Source organism: Physeter macrocephalus, chromosome 8, assembly GCF_002837175.3.
Source record: "Physeter macrocephalus isolate SW-GA chromosome 8, ASM283717v5, whole genome shotgun sequence".
Lineage (NCBI taxonomy): Eukaryota > Metazoa > Chordata > Mammalia > Artiodactyla > Physeteridae > Physeter > Physeter macrocephalus.
The window spans coordinates 126,233,205-126,250,839 of NC_041221.1; the positions used below are offsets into that span (position 1 = coordinate 126,233,205).

At 36.0% G+C, this 17,635-nt stretch overlaps 1 protein-coding gene across 1 annotated transcript in view; it reads left to right on the forward strand.

The window, feature by feature from the left end:
* ADAMTS19 (ADAM metallopeptidase with thrombospondin type 1 motif 19) overlaps positions 1-17,635 on the forward strand; it is a 307,854-nt gene that overhangs the window by 70,680 nt on the left and 219,539 nt on the right. The window contains exons 3-4 of the mRNA XM_024123327.2: positions 9,183-9,348; positions 15,967-16,139. Of these exons, the coding sequence (XP_023979095.1) occupies positions 9,183-9,348; positions 15,967-16,139 (339 nt within the window). The remainder of the gene's footprint in view (positions 1-9,182; positions 9,349-15,966; positions 16,140-17,635) is intronic.

Sequence of the window (17,635 nt, forward strand, 5' to 3'; positions counted from 1 at the left end):
CTTCTGCCCATTTTTGGATTGGGTTGTTTGTTTTTTTGTTATTGAGCTGCAAGAGTTGCTTATAAATTTTGGATATTAATCCTTTGTCAGTTGCTTCATTTGCAGCTATTTTCTCCCATTCTGAGGGTTGTCTTTTGGTCTTGTTTATGGTATCCTTTGCTGTGCAAAAGCTTTTAAGTTTCATTAGGTCCCATTTGTTTATTTTTGTTTTTATTTCCATTTCTCTAGGAGGTGGGTCAAAAAGGATCTTGCTGTGATTTATGTCATAGAGTGTTCTGCCTATGTTTTCCTCTAAGAGTTTGATAGTGTCTGGCCTTACATTTAGGTCTTTAACCAATTTTGAGTTTATTTTTGTGTATGGTGTTAGGGAGTGTTCTAATTTCATACTTTTACATGTACCTGTCCAGTTTTCCCAGCACCACTTATTGAAGAGGCTGTCTTTTTTTCCACTGTATATCCTTTTCCTCCTTTATCCTTTTCACTTCTTTAACTACAACAGCTTCTATTTATTATCATACTTGTGATGTTTATAATGGAGTTAAAAAGGAACATTTTTGAAATTTTTAAAATCCATATCTCTGTCAAATGTTGGGGAAAAGTTAGAAGAAGCAATGGTTCTCAAGAAAACAGGAGAGAAAGCGTATTTTTTTTCAATTGTAGAAGTGAAATCTATCCCTGTGTAATTATTATGTAAGATATAATAAGACTCTGTTGAAAGAACATAACACAGAAGGCCATCATGAGGCATCCCATGGTAAGATCTGTAACCAGTGTCTTAAGAAAAGGTAGATGGGCTAAAAACCAAAGTAGGATTTCATCCGGGTTTATTTCTAAATAACTAATCCCATAAGTTGACACTGCTATGGGTTAATGCCCTGGGTTCCTTTCTAATTATCATTTCCCGTATATCACACTGCTCCAGCTGCCCTAGCTTTGCTTTTCCTTAAATGTCCTAAGCTTGTTCCCATCTCAGGGTCTTGGTTTCTCTCTTTGCCTAGAATGTCCTCCCCCGCTACATCTTGGCCTGGTCATCTCCCATACCGTAGGTCCCTGCTCAGATGTCACCTCACCCAAAAGGCCATCCCCACATCACTCTCTCACGCCTTCATAGTATTTGGCAGCTGAGTTCATATTATATGTTTATAACTTTTCATTGAGTAAACAGGACTCAAGGATTATCATAATAAAACAAGTAGTTTGCATTTTGTTTGTTCATATTTGTTTTTCTGGTTTTCCTTCTGGTGTTGTTTACTCTCAGGTTTTGAGAAGTCCCCTGGTGAATTTAGTCACAAAAGTCTCTGGTAATCAGAATATTTATCTATGATCATTAAAACATCCAAATTCACATAAATTTAAAATTTCTCTCTGACGCACGCTCTCCACATTCAGGCTTTCTGAAAACTCATACCTGCCGTGAGGAATGGGGACACGGAGTCAGGTCCTCGTTATTCCCCATCTAGAGCTGTCACCCTCCTGCTCAGCACCCTGGGATTCCTCTGCATCCCCTAGGGTTGAAGATCTAAGGGAAGCGAGAAGGAGAAGGGTGCTTAGGTGACCTGTGGGGTCATGAGTGGTGTGGCTGAGCTTTATGACAGTTGCCTACAGTGGACTCTCTCACTCTCATGGGCCACATTTATGGGTTCTTAGGAGGCTTTCCTCTTCAGAGCTGCTCCTGAGGTCTTTCACTTACTTGTTCTTGGAGGAGAATTAGTTCATCTTCTCTGAATGTTCACTTTCAGCTCCTGCCTTTTTCCTTAGGTAGCTGGTGGGATACTTCCAAGCTATATTGTAACCTTGGTTTTTATTGTGACATAGAACACAGACATAATTAAGTGTACAAGCCATCAATGTAAAGCTTATTAACAAATGTTGATGGAGAAATTTTATGTGTAACTTTGACCCAGTTGAACAAATAGCACATTGTCTTCCCTCCTGAGGTATAAGTTGGTGATGGGGCTTTTCAGCCTTGTTCACTGCTACACCCTGAGCTCTGCATGTACAAAGTTCATACTCATAAGCATTTTGTTGAGTAGAGGGTTGCATGAATGAATAGCTAATAAGATTATGATATATTTAGAAGATAAGTTATTATTCAGCAATTAAAAACCAACTTATAAAGATTATTTGATACTATTAAGAAACAAAATCGTTATTAAGCTTTTCTTAAGTGAGAAAATAAAGTAGAATATGAAACTTTAACATGTGTATACATGTGTATAGGTACACACATGCACACATACAGATACATAGACACATGTGTATATGTTAATAGACTAGAAAGAAATATGTATATACATACACATATAATTCTATATGATGGGATTTGGGATGACTATTTTCTTTTTTTTAACTATATTTTAAAAATATTCTGCTATTTAAAAGTTCTGATTTTATGATCAGAAAGCAATTTTAAGAAAAAAAAACAGAAGAGAGAATTGAAAGAAAGAAAGAAGGAAAGAAAAACAAAAACCTTGAACTGTTCTCCCAAATCTGCCATAGGGGAGTGATTGGGTTTCCACCATTGAAGGAGGCCTGGAGATGAAACCCTCGGCACACTCAGAAGGCCAGTGTGACTTTGGCAGCTCACAGGCTGATCACATAAAACAGTCAGCTCAAGATAAAGTTCAGAGCCTAATCGGTACTTTCGTCTTCTGCTTTGTGAGGGATGGGGCCTGGCCTTGCTCTTGATATCAAATTTTGGACATCTACCATCTGTGAGGTGTTGTGGTTGATGTCAGATCCTCAGTGCAGAAGTTTTTGAAGATGAGAGTTATTTGGAGCAGCAGCCCTGTGGCAGGCCTAGCCTTTTCAGATAGCCTTACAGAGGCAGCATGTGCTCCAAGCCAGGCGGCCTTTGGTTTGAATCCTGTCCTCACCACACACTGATTTGTGACCTTAAGACACGTTAAATCTTTTTGAAACTTGCTTTTCTTGCAACTATAAAGTGTGTGACATTAGCATAGGTATCCCAAGCTGGCTGTTTTTTTAAATGAAATAAGGTATATACAGTGTCTGGCATACAGGCATGTTATTTTCTTCTATTCTTGTTTTCTTATAAATATTTTAAAATAAGTTTGAAAAGGGAAGAGGAAAGGACTATATAGCTTTTTAGCCTGGGTGACTAGAAAAGGGTCATGCATAGAGATACAGACTTAGAGAGGAGGTGCTAGTGTGGGGGGATGTCCATGCAATGGAAGCAGTGGCCTGGGTGTGGGGGGTTTGGGAATCATTTCCGTTGGGGGTTATAAATCCCTTGGGAGGGATAAATGCAGAGAAACGATTGCTGACTGGAGACCTGCTTTGGAGTGAGGAACAGGATCTGTTTAAGGAAATAGAAACAGTTGCTAGAGAACAAGAGACGTAGAGTCATGGAATATTCGTGGAGGAGAAAAGTTGTCAAGGGTCAAATGCCCGAGGGAGGAGAATAAAGGAAAGGACATGATGGGTGGCCTCAGAACAATTTCCCAGTTCAGTGGGGGAAACTAGAATGTGGGTGGAAATGTAAGGAGAAGGTAGGTAGCGAGCAGATTTATTAAAGTGATGTATTAAAACCAGATATCAATTTGGAAATTGGGAGGCTTAGCTTCTAGCCCTGACATTCCCATGAACTCTCTGTGTGATTTTAGGCAAGACATGCAAGATTTCTAAGCCTTGGTTTTCTTGATTTTAAAACTCCAGATGGCCGGATGATTCTAAGTTTCCTCCTACCATTGTCATTTCATGATTCTTTTTGAAGCCCCTTTGGCAGGGAAAGTAAATGGAATGATGTTAACAGTGTGGTCACACGAAAACTTTTCCTAAAGATAAAACTTGGACACACTGGGAAAACAACACTGGAAATGCCAGAGGAAGAAATCAAATTGTAATTCTCCCCCAGATGGAGTCACAGGTAGAATGTTGTTCAGAGCAGCAAATGGATACATTTTCTTTTATCTCAAAAGGGAAGAATACATTGAGTTAAAACAGCATTGCCTGAGCACCTGCTATGTACCAGTCCTTGCTCATTGAGGCCTGATGACAAGCACTACACCCCAAGCATTCCCTGAAATAGCTCATGGTCTAATCAGAGGGTCCTGTAAGCAACATTTACAGGGGGCCTAATAGTGAAAGAACAGAAAAGGTACAGAAGTGGATAGAGCAGGCGGTGGTTACTTTGGAGAGAGGATAGGGTTGGCTTGATTTTGAAGAAATAACTCTCCATACCAACAGTGACTTTCTGGAAAGAGAAAACAGCATGTGCAGCGTACCAAGATGTGACCGTGCAACTAAAAGTTATTCTGAAATTGTTAAAATATAAAGTTTGTTCACACAATAAAATATGTCTGTGGTGGTTATATGTGAAGTTTAAATGGAGAAGTAGGCAAGAGTTTATTATGATCTTATATATCTTCATTTGGAGTTGATCCTCACGGTGTAAAGCGGAAACCTTGAAAAGATCGAGTCAGGAGAGTATTTTAGTGTGATATGGTAATAGGATAGATACGGCGTCAGAAGTGTGTTTTCCTGCAGATTTATGTGTGTGTATAGAATATACAAAGGCATGAAAAATCACTCCCATTTACAGGAATATTGATAATGATGTTTTATTTGAATAAAGCATAAAATAAATTTATACTATTATAATTTATGTCAATCCCTATATTATGCTTACGTTTTAAACTATATACGTAATGAGATGTATACTATAGCATTACCATACAAGAGAATTTTTTCAAAAATAGTCAAACTTAACATGTGTGAAGTACACATCATGTAGAGTATGAGACATTTGTATAAAATATTTTTACAAGCAGTATACTGATGCCAGATCCTTTCAGCAACTTCTGTTACTGCTTTTTAGAAATCAAACACTTATGCTTCTATCTCAGAGATTCTTTCATATACTTTATAGTCGGACAATGGGCTAAAAATCTTCAGACCCTCAGGACATTGATTTTCCTTTTCCTGTTAAGAACTTTGTCATTTAATGTTTTCAATTATATTGGTTCATCTTATTTTTTGTCTACATTTTCCTGTTTCTCTACTCAAGCCAGGCATCTTCTTAAACTATTTCCTAGATTCCATGTCCTCTTTGCCCTTTACCCTCTCGTAAGGAGCAACTTACCCCTAGTTTTGTCCAAATTCTGTTATCCCTCCAGTCTTCTTACAGCCTGAAATTATAATGATCTACCACACACTAATGGTATTTACTTCTTGTGATATGCTATATATTTTTAAAAATAGGATATTATTAAAGACCTTCACCATATGCAGTTTGAGCCTCAGATATATACCTTCAGCTAGTCCACGCAAAGTTTACCTAGAAAACTGAGGTTCTGGAAAATACAGAAAATTTCCAGAAAGGAACATAGAAGAATGAAAAGAAAACGAGGTAGTAGTTATAGTAGTGCTTCTGTTCCTTAAGTGAATAGGAAATGAGGCAGGGGAACTGAAGTAGTTAACCTGGTAGGAATGGAAGCAAGACTGGAGAATGCCAGGTTGCTTTCTAATTTTTTTAGTCATTTTTAATTTATGCTTTTGACATATGCATTAGGACTTTAGACTGTGTGCATCTCTTTAGTAGACATAGTTAATTTGAATCTGAACAAATGAAACGTTTGTATTTGGTGAATTGAAGCAACAGTATATAAAAATCTATGCACATTGGCCAAATCAAATTTCATATTGTAATTAGAAGTTGGTGGCAGTGTCAGTACACCTTCATGGAGATCAGTGTTAATGGTTGTTTTAAAAAGCACAGGGGCATCTAAATAGAGAAAGTAAAATATCAGAACCAGTAAGACAAGAAATGGCTGGTAACGTATTTTCACATAAGCAGTGGTAGATTTGCAAAATACTGAAATGTTTGCTAAATTGTCAAATCAGAGAATAAGATTCAGCGATGATAGAACAGATGCCAATTGTATGAGAAAATGTACATGACGACTGGAATAAGGCAGGGAACAACTTTTAATTTCATTTCCAAATGTTTGCATGAAATATCTCAAAATTGTTAAAATCATTTTGAAAAATCTAAAAAGGGCAATCTGGGAGAAAATTCTTACATAGTTTGCATTTATTTTAGAGACTGTATTGTGCCATGTCAATACACAATTAATTTTCTTCCCTTCTAAAATTGGAAGGACAATATTTGCACTAACGTGCTTGCTGCCTAATTGTGGATTGTCAAACACTGGAGGACTTTTTTTTTTTTTTTTTTTTTGGCGGTACGCGGGCCTCTCACTGTTGTGGCCTCTCCCATTGCGGAGCACAGGCTCCGGACGTGCAGGCTCAGCGGCCATGGCTCACGGGCCCAGCCACTCTGCGGCATGTGGGATCCTCCCGGACCGGGGCACGAACCCGTGTCCTCTGCATCGGCAGGCGGACTCTCAACCACTGCGCCACCAGGGAAGCCCACAGGAGGACTTTTAAAGAGAGGTTGATGTGAATTTGTGTTCTTCCATGGCTTGTAAATTCATAGCACAGATAAAACAATCCAGTTTGTTAGTGGAATAGGTGAGCCCTTTGTGGGGACACAGAAAACTTCATAATTTCCTGCAATTCTGCTTGAAAGATACCAACCCAAGCTAGAGCACTTTCTCTGCTGTTAGATAGTATTCTGGTCTCAGATAGAAAACCCTTCCCTGTAGAGAACCTGAACACTTGATGCTAAATATGACCTAGAGTGAAATGAGTCTGGCACACTGTGGTCAGACAGTAAATATGTATTGAATGAATGAGTCATCATTTATAATTATTCCAACATTTTTTTCTTTTTAAAAATGACCTTGTTTTTTAAAATGTGTATAGATAAGATCCTAACACAACAGAGAATGGTGTGTTATGAAGAGGTTTCCAAATTGTAACTAAAAAAAAAAGACCACATTTATTTGAGACAGTATTTAATATGCTAGTGTGGGGATACAAAGACTAATAAATTTTAATTCTTTCGACTCTCTGAGCTCTTCAGTCCAATCTCAAATGTTTGGCTGCTTATATTTATTATGATTATCCTTATTAATAAAATAAAAATTATAATGAACATTTATTGAGTGGGTTACTCAGTATCAGATTCTGTGACAGGAGCATTACATGTGCTTAAAAAATGCTTTTAAAAAATATTCCAAACAGCACGATGAAGCTGTTGTATAAAGATGCTGTAACTTTCTCATAGTTACATGCTAGTTGCGGGTTATGAACCAAAATAATCTTAAATCCAGAATCTGTCCTTGAGGTCATTAAATTTTATATGATAGTATGCAATTAAATTTTATAGAGTTTAGTGTTACAAATCTTAACATGCTTATAACCTGTTGAAAGAATATATCAGATTGCAAATTTATGATTTAGGGAAACTGAGCATCATAACAATTATTATCTTAGTCATCAGTCACACTGTCAGTTTTATTAGTGGCCTTGAATACTGACTGAACCTCAGAATCACATTTACATATAAGACAAGAGAAACACAGTTCTGTATTTTCACAATCTGGATCAATGATAATATGACACTGCTTATCAATCCATGTGTAGATGTACTACATCTTTAATAATTATTACTTAAATTTTAAAATATTTGATACTCTTTTATTCCCATCAAATTAGGCTCTAGGGAAAATTTTTTGTGTTTCATGTAACTACTTTAAAATTCAATCTGATTTCATATTTGAGAGAATGAAAACATGTATGGAAAATAAAAGAACTCATTGAAAGTCATTAAAATTACACAAAAATGGCCCAAATATATACTTGCCTGAAATTTTGAAAGAATCATTAGAGTAAATCTTTTTTTTGCATTATCCCCACCCACAAATGATGTATGTGTGCGTGCATGTGTGCACGTGTGTGTGTGTGAACAAGAGAGGCAGAGGGAGAGACTGGGAAAGAGACAGGAAAAGGCAGGAAGAGAGAGAGGGGAAGGGGACAAGTCTAGGTGGTGGAGCTGCCATCCTAGTACTTGAGAATTTTATTAGTGATATAAAAACTTCAATAAAATGAAGTTGATGAGGATTTTTAGATTTATTCTTTGGTTATCTTATAATGAAGATAGAAGATACCTGAAGAATAGGTATCTTATATCTTTATTCTGATATAAAGAATAAAATGTACAGAATAAAATCAGCATATTGGCAATCACCTGGTCTTTTCATATAGAAGATGCAATACACTTTAGTAATTAAAACAAAACAAAAAGACCTCTTCTTTTAAGGAAAAGGTTTTTTTAGCCTAGATTTTAAAAATATATTCAGTTTGGAACAATTGCTGTATCTGAAGAAATAATTATATTACTATGCTAATTATATGTGAATCAAATTAAAATGAACTGTATATGATTTTTAGAAAGTTAATGCAAAACAATATTTGATAACTTTCTTATTAGCATATTGGGTATGAATAATGCAGGTTCTAGGGAATTATTTCTTAAAAAATGTTTGCTAAAGAGTTAACAATATAAATCAAATATATATTATATATATATTGCAGTAGAGTAAAACAATGAAAATTGGAAAGATCAAGTTATATATTCTTCCATGTAAAATATTTTCCTAGTTATAATTCTGAAAAAGGAAGGGAAGAAATGACTAGGCTTAGCTTCAATATAATAAAAGAATACCTACTTGTTATAAGTTCTTCTTGCTGATCATAATCATATTTTACAGTTTTTAGCCCTCTGTCCACAGCTGGCTAATTTATTGTTCAAGGGTTTTCAAAAATGTTTAGTAGAAAGCTTAAGAGTATTTTATATAATAACTTTAATGTTATGTGTCCTACATTTACCATGGTATGTTACATGAATTATTTTATTAAATAATGATTGTCAAAATGTACTGTCCTGTGTATGCAATTAAAAACTATGTTGCTCTTCTGTACATGCTGTACATGTAAGTGACCCCATGGGTCTCCCAAAGTGAGCCTTTAACATTCCAGAATTTTTACTGTGCATCTGTTGCTGGCATCTAGCCTCCCACCCACACAGGCTAAGGCTAACTAAATGAAGTTTATGCTAGTGCAATAAAGTACCTAAAGATGAAGTAGTAAAATGGGAAGACAGTTACCTTATTAGTGGGGTTGCTAACATAGCTTCCCTAGAAAAACGTATGCATATATGTGGAAGAAAACAGAGTGGATGTGAGTGGGAGAACCCAGAAAGTAACTTATTCGAATGATATTTCATACGTATCTTTCTATGTTATATATTCCAGATGGGATTCATACAGCTCAATGAGGACTTCATATTTATTGAACCACTCAATGATACAGTGGCCATAACGGGTCACCCACACCGTGTATATAGGCAGAAAAGGTCCATGGAGGAAAAAGCCACAGAGAAGTCAGCTCCTCACAGTCATTACTGTGGTGTCATTTCAGGTAATGCCTTCTCCTAAAAGGGTGTAACTAAATATGCAATGTGAGATGAATCCTTTAATAAATCCCCCCCTTCCTCCCTCCTCTCTTCTTTCCTCCCTTTCCCACCCCTCCCTCCCTCCCTCTCTGTCTTTCTGTCTATCCATCCATCCACCAGCTTTATCTTTTTTAATGTGGAATCTCTCTTGGTTAATGACAATTACATATCTTTTTTAGACTTATCTTTTAGTTTTCTATGAAATAGTGCATTTTAATATCAAAAAATAGAAACTCAAAAGGACTTCAGATATTAATATATTACATGCTCTATTTCCCTCAAGAGGGATACTCATGGGATACCGTTCCCCTCACTGGAATAGAAATGACGCCGAGAGAATTCCAGATTCCCTGAAACTGAATACTGTGCACTCATGGTCTTATTTCAGTCCACCTCCCTGAGAACATCATAGATATCTCTTTACTTTGACCAGAAGCAGCTTCTACTTTTTCTTCTTTTTCTATTTGACTCAAGTAAAAATCATCTTGAAGGTTAAAATTAACAGAGGAATAGTGAGAAGAGTCAGGATTTACTTCTTTGAATTTTATTCTCAGTATCAGAATACTTTAAATCTGGAAGTTTCAGTGGCTCATAAACATTCCCAACCATCAAATCCTGATCTCTGTTTGTGTGCCAATTTTTCACAGAAGTAAAATGGGGTGACTGTTTTGTACACTTCCTTATTACTTCCTTTGGCAGAGATCTGTGGCATTAGCAAGAAGGATAAGGAAAATGAATGATTTCTATTACATAAATAGGACCTGAAAGTCATAGTCAGCATTCAGTGGTTTCCCTAGGAAAAATATTTGGACATTTAATCCAGACATCTCAGTGAATATTCACTGATATGAGAAATATTTCCCTATAGTATCTAAGGAAATGTGAATTTATTGAAGAATTTTTGGTGTAAAGACTTTAAAATTTGACTTGGAGATTTAAAATTAGGTGTTAGTGTAGTTAGTGCCAAGATAGCAATTCTAACATTGGTTATGGTATCTAGGGCTGATTTAGGTATATAAATTGTGATAATAAGTAACATTTGCAGATGCCATAGCATGTTCATATCATCAATTGTCTAGTATGTTCAAATTCAGAAAGAATTTCAATATGTTTCTCTTTAGATATATTATCTCAAATTAATTTATGATCTCTGTTTTCTTTCACAAAAGCTCATGATATCAGTCTGTATTGGAATTATCTTCAAAAGTGGTTAAGTGAATCTACCTCTGTGTCACATTATTCAACGTACATGATCAAGTCAATTTAAATAAGACACATCCCTCTTCTCTATTCTAAGAACTGTAGACACAGTGGAGATAAAAAACAGCTGAACAAAAGTCATAGCATGAACAAGCAAAAGAAAGGTTTTTATATCGTGAAATGATAACAGCAACAACTTGGATTTAGTCCATTTAAGGAGATTGCCTTCTGTGAGTTATACTGAAAATCTGCACTATGCAACTTTCGAATCATAGTAAGTTCCAGCTATTCTAATTACACATGTATACGGATGACATAAAGCAGGTTTTGTGTGCCATTATGCACAGAGGAAACGTTTCTAGAAAATTCTTATTTTTGATAGGTTTATAAAGCATAAATACACAGTTCATATTTGACAGACATTGTTCATAAACTTCCTAATTTTTTTTAAGGCGTGACTGTTAATTGACCTGTTTGGATCAAGCACTTGCACAGTTTGGATCAAGCACTTGCACAGAAGGAGTGCTAAGCTATCGTCAGTTGGATGCTTTACTGAACTTAACTATTTTCGATGCTTTTTAAGGGTCTAGAAATTTAAAAATCATTTTAAAATTAGCAATCCATGAAATAAAATATTCATTTATTTATCAGCATAAGTCTAATTGCAGTTCTTCCCTTCTTACTTCAAGCTGATATATTAACATATTAAAAACATGATTCAGATTTGGATAATGTTGCAGTAATTGCCTTTTCACAATGGAATCATAAAGCGTGTTTGTATTCAACTTGGTCTTTGCCCTATTCCCCTTCATCATGTTAATGTCTTAAGTGTATTGTGTTTGTATGTATTGATTATGTAAATACTTTTTCTAAACAAGCACTTCATAGTTTAGGATGACTTTGTTGTGTTCTTTTATTAACAGAAAACATAGAGGAAAGAAAGGCACATGAGGTTGAGAGTCAGAGGCCCTGGATTCAAGGCCTAGCTTCAGTCTCACTCCAGCTAGGTACTCTTCTTCACTTCCCTTGAACTTTTGAACCTTAAATTCTTTATATGCAACATAAGCAGGACCAGTCACCTCACAGGGATATAGAGCTAAATCACACAGCTCTTATTCTCAAGAGGTGACCAGTGTATTATTTTAGACAAACTGGTAAATGAGTAATTATACTATCTATAATAAGAACTATGACAGACTCAGTACCCAAGATTCTAAGCTTCTGTTATTTGGTGGAGGGGGTTGAGCCTCAAAGATCAAGTAAAACTTATCCAGACTGTAGGGAGAAAAGGGAACAGAGTGTGCAGGTTAAGAAAATGGACTTTGGGGTCATACTGCATGTGTTCACATCCTTATGCTGCTGCCCCCTACCTGTGTGACTTTGGAAAACTTCCTTGATCCCTCCAAAGCTCCATTTACAATATACAAATGGGTGTAGTGGTACCCAAACTTCAGGGCAGTTGTCCAAATTAAATGAGATTATGTGTGAAAATGGAAAACATATGTGAAAATTTAGTGGACGTTGTTAGATAGGGAAAGAGCATTTCAGGCAGAAGGAACAATAAATACAAAAGTATAAAGGCTGGGGAACGCATCCAATGTCTACAGTGTGGACATGAGACACAAGCCTGGAAAAGTAGTCATGGATGAGATAATGAGGGGACTTGGGGGCTGTGGTTAAAAGGAATTTATCTGGAAGGCAAAATGTGGTCTTTGAAGACTGTAAGCAGGCAAGTGACATTATCAATCAATATATATTCCTTAACATTTAGTATAAGCTTGTGAGTATGTCTGCTACTCTGTGTGAACAAGAACGAGATTTATAGAATTGAAGAAGACCGATCTATTTGAGCAGGATATAGAGATCATCTCTATAACCCAACCACATCTCTGTAACCCAAGAGATCATCTCTATTAACCCAACCACTACTGAAATAGTTTCCATATGCCAACCATAACGGTTGTGGAGATGATTGTCAGTATGTGGAGGGTATTATGGGGAGCACATAGTGAGCACTGGTGAATACACATTTAAAATCTTTTAACTGAAAGCGTGTGGTATCGACTCTATTGTTTTTATACGTGCATCTGGGTAGAAAATGGTCTCAGGATTGAGATGAAGAATGAGCTCAACGTGGTTGATGTAGACAATGAAGACATCAAAGGAAGCAACTTAATAAAAAGATAACTTCAATATGCATGATTTTCACACACAATGACTACCTTATATAATGGAGTCATAGAATCATGGTATTGGGATTCTTAAGAAACCTAGAATGTTCCAAATAGCCTATTTAAATATAACGTGCAAATAAGGATGTAGCACACTGACAGTTTGGGGCTATCACAGCTATCATTAGCTGGGGCAATAAAGGTAACAAACTTTTCTGTCTCTCCCTTACATGGTCTCTTTATCACCCTTGATATGGTCGAAAAGCCCCACATTTTATAATTATCCCCTCAGTTTCATATTAGCTCTCCTTTTATTTTTCTTGTGTTTCTGTCTCCTCCAGGGGCACGTCTTCTTCCATATGTGCACCCCCTAAATGTAGGCATTTCCCAGGACTTCCTCCTTTTCCTTCTACTTCTCACGCCACATGCTTCCCTGGGGTGATAGAATCCAAATCCATGGGTTCAACTTCACTTACACATTGTTTAGTTCCAAACTCTATCTCCATTTTAACCTCTCTCCTGACTGTCAGGTGTTTAGTAACTTCTACTCAGATGTCTCTCAGGCATCTCAGACTTAATAAATCTACGGCTGAACCCATCATCTTTCCTCCCAAACTGCTCTGCTGATATTTCCCACTATCTACCTAGTCACTCAAAAGTAAACACTAAACACCCCCCACACACATAAACAACAGCAAAAGAAAGAGTAATTCTAACCACCTCCCTTTTCCTCTTTTTAGTCTGATTAATTTTGCTGAGGGTGATGTCTGCTTTCTAATATGTTGCCTGTCATCTCATCCTTTCTATTCCTACCACTGTGTGATTTTTACACAGAAGATCAGTGATGTAGCCATCTAGGAGAGCTGCCAGATCTGTGTGTCTGAGTGTCTCTGTATCTATCTATCTATCTGTCTTTCCCCCATAATCAGTTTATTAGGTGTTGACCCTGCCAAGATGAGCCTTTTCGTATACCTGTAGGAATGTCTCCTACTAAATATTATAAGTTTATATGACAGTATACTAATATATAACCATAAGTAGGATTGCGATTACAATTAGAAAAACTACAAAATTTATTCCTAACTGTTGTAGCTCTTAAGATACTAATAAAACCAATTTCTTATTCTGTCCTTCATGAAGGTCTTTGGTATTAACTGCTGGTACTAAATATGGATTCATAAAATTTACTTTTAACTATAGTGATTCTGTTGCAGATGGCTACTGTTGCTTTTGTCCTTTTGCATGTTCTTGTTTCATAATATCAATATAATGCTTATTGTTGTTAAATAAGGAGCCTTTGCATTTATTTTCGTAACACTTTTGTTAACTTAGTTAACTGACTCTACTTGACATTTGGATAAAACTTTGTTTGTTAAATAGATTTTTAGTCTGTGTCCCTGTGACAAAAAATGAGAAACCATAATTTATGGAGATATCTGAGAACAGTGAAGTTTCCAGCAATCGTGGCAGGATCTACTTCATGTTAGAGCTCAGAGCTAACTCAGTCAGACCTAGAAGTTAGTAATAGAAGGGACCCAGTAGTTCAAGAATAGAAGAGATAAACTAATCCTGGCATCATGAAAGGGTGTTAGAAGGCAAGTAAGGTGGAATAGGTAGTAGGATAAGATAGAATAGAATAGAATAGAATTGACATCAAAGTTAAAGTACCTGGAACAAGACTCAAAAAAGGGAATTTATCAGAAACCAAATGATGGACTGGAACTATGAGCATACATACAAATTCAAAACAAAGGCATGTTCATGGAAACGTGACTAACTGGACACACATTTTTATATCCATGGGATTCCACTAAACACACGTTTAATTCTGGGGACTTCACTAAAATTAGAATACAAAAATATAAAAGATGTTGGCCAACAAGTACAAGTTTGGGAAAGAAGATGACAGCTATTTAGTGACATCAACAGAATTTTGGTAAATGGCAAGGAGAGGAACAGGGGATAGCTAATATAACAATGGATTGTGGAGTTCATTGCACAATTGTAAAAACTTGTCAAGGATAATTGAATTGTACATTTAAATGGCTACATGTTATGGCATGTAAATTACCCCTCAATAAAGCTGTTAAAATCATAAATTCATTATTAAGGTACCACATGCATACAGGAAGTTGCACAAATGATGTGTCCAACTGCTGAATTTTCCCAAAATAAACATAACCATGTAGGTATGACTCAGATCAGAATATGGAAAATATCAGCACCGTAGATGTCCCCCTTGTGCCCACTCCTAGGCACTAATCATCTCTAGCTTAGCCATTCTGGGGATTTTAATTTATTTAATTTACTGCAGTTAATTTGCATTTCTCTGAAGACTAATGCGATTGAGCACCTTCTCATATGCTAATTCGCCATTTGGATCTCCTGAAATGGCTCTTTAGATTTGTGGCCAATTTTTCAATTGGGTTATCTGTCATTGATTTAGAGTAGCTTTTTGTTACTTTATTATGGAAAAGTACTGTAAATATCTTCTCCCACTTGGTTGCATGCTTTTCATTCTGATAGTGGCATATTTTCATAAACAAATTTAACATTTTTATGTAGTTAAATTTATAAATATGTTTATTTGTGGTTACTGCTTTTATTTGGCCCTGTTTGAGGAATCTGGTACCCTGAGGTCATAACTTCTATATGATCCTGATGGAAGGCAGAACCAATTCCTGTGTAACCCATGTATAGTTTGAGTAAACGGGCACTTGCCTGACATTAGGATGTATGGGTCAGTCACTTCAGGCACTTCTGGCAAGTAGACCTTTATTTTGTTGCTGATTTCAAAATGAAAATCATGGTGTCTTTTATATATGGAATTATTTCATTTATATGAATCTCTGTGCTAAAATTTTACAAATGTGATCTTATTTTAAGCCACCCACAACTCTAGAAAGCAGGTGATATTGTTATTCATTTTACAGATAAGGAAACTAAGGCTGACTGAGTGATGTTAGTTTCCCAAGTGGCAGAGTTAATAAATGGTAGAAGTCCAGTCTGTCTGATTCCAAAGTCATGTTCCAAAGCCAAATGCTCATTTAGATTCCCTATATGCAGGGAACTTATTTGGTCTTGCTCACCATTATATCATCAGCACATGTTGGTATTCAATAAGCTTTCTTTTTAATTATTGAAGAAATGGAAGTTTTTTATTCACTTTGCTAAGATAGAGGCACATTTGAAAAATTCATTTCTGTGTTGCAGATAAAGGAAGAACTAGATCTAAAAAAATAACAGAAAGTGGAAGAGGGAAACGATATTCATACAAATTACCTCAAGAATACAACATAGAGACTGTAGTGGTTGCAGACCCAGCAATGGTTTCCTATCATGGAGCAGATGCAGCCAGGAGATTCATTCTAACCATCTTAAATATGGTAGGCAAACTTTAAAGTGCGCTTGGAATTTTTTCAAGAAAACTCTAAGGAAGAAATGTGTGAGTATAATGAAGTTCTTTAAAAATTAACTCATTACTATTCCTTTCTTTTATTGACATCAGTAAAAAAAAATACTTTTTAGGTGTACCAAATTGATCCATCTCAAAAGAGATATCAAAATAATAATTCACATCTTCTAGTAAAAAGTCCTTATTGTTAATTTGATGTGGCAACACTTTTTTTCTATTATTCTTTTATCTCTTTTTGTGCCCTTCTTTCTTTTTTATAAAAGGCCATTTGTTGAAATAGCAGAAATGTTATATTTGTTTATATGCATGGCCCCACCCAAAGTACTATAGATTATGAGATAGAACAAAAATGGCAGTTGGTAATCCACTGAACGCTTATATAGGTATGTAAAATTGCATGTCAGATATAAAACTAGTTGATGAGTAAGACCTAATAGCTAATAGTTATTAGCTGAATCATGTGTAGCTAACTTTGGTTGATAGCTTCTGGACTGTAGAAATCTAACTTGTACCTAGGATCTTATGGATGCTTACTACCACATGAATCCTTTGACTTAATTGCATACCCTGTTGGGTAAACTTCCTTCAAGGCAGAATTAGAAGGTTGTCTTGAAGAGTGGTTCTTAGGGGAGAATAAACATAAATGAAAGTCAAAGGCAAATGTCCATTTATAACTTCAGTTGCCATATTAAGCAAGGTGAGAACCACTAATTCAAGTATAAATATGTTATATAAAATTACTATTTTTACTACTTTTTGCTATTGTCTGGCATGTTTTTTTTTCAGTGAACATATTTTCCCACACTTCAGTCATTTCTGTCTGTGTTCAGCTAACTGCTGACCGCTCAACCAGCATTCTGTAAAGGGTAGACAGGCATAGCCTACCAACCTCAGTCTCTTTTAAATAGTACTGTCTCTGAAAGCGTGGGTTTGGTGTGCCAATTTTAATTTTCTATTATAAATTAAATACTCAATTTTACCAAAAAAAATCAAGGTACCACATAAAAAATTTGCCTTCCTTTCCAGCATTGTTACACATACCATGTTTTGGGAAAATCAGTTATAATGATGACCTGAAATCATTAAGCAACGATGGCCTTGTCTTCATGGGCAGCCTTGAAGGGAAGAGCTTTGAAAAAACCCTGTTCCTATTTGGCAGTTAGCCTTGGGGAGAAAAAAACTCTAAGGAATAAATTGGGAGGCGGCATAAAGCAGGCTGAATTTTCAGGACGTTTTCTCAGAAGAAAGGACACTGGCATTTTGTGGTCTTTAGAAAATTTCTGGGGTTTAGTTACTAAAATTTTTCTCTTCAGTATCGTGAAAAGCCCAACGTTCCCTCTGCACCCCATTGAAATGCCTAGATTATCAAGGCTGCAGTGAGTATAGCAGAATGCTAGGTCTAAATTTCTTGGTATCTAAAATGAATTAATGATTGCTTATTAAGCTAATTTTAAAATAATTAAAATT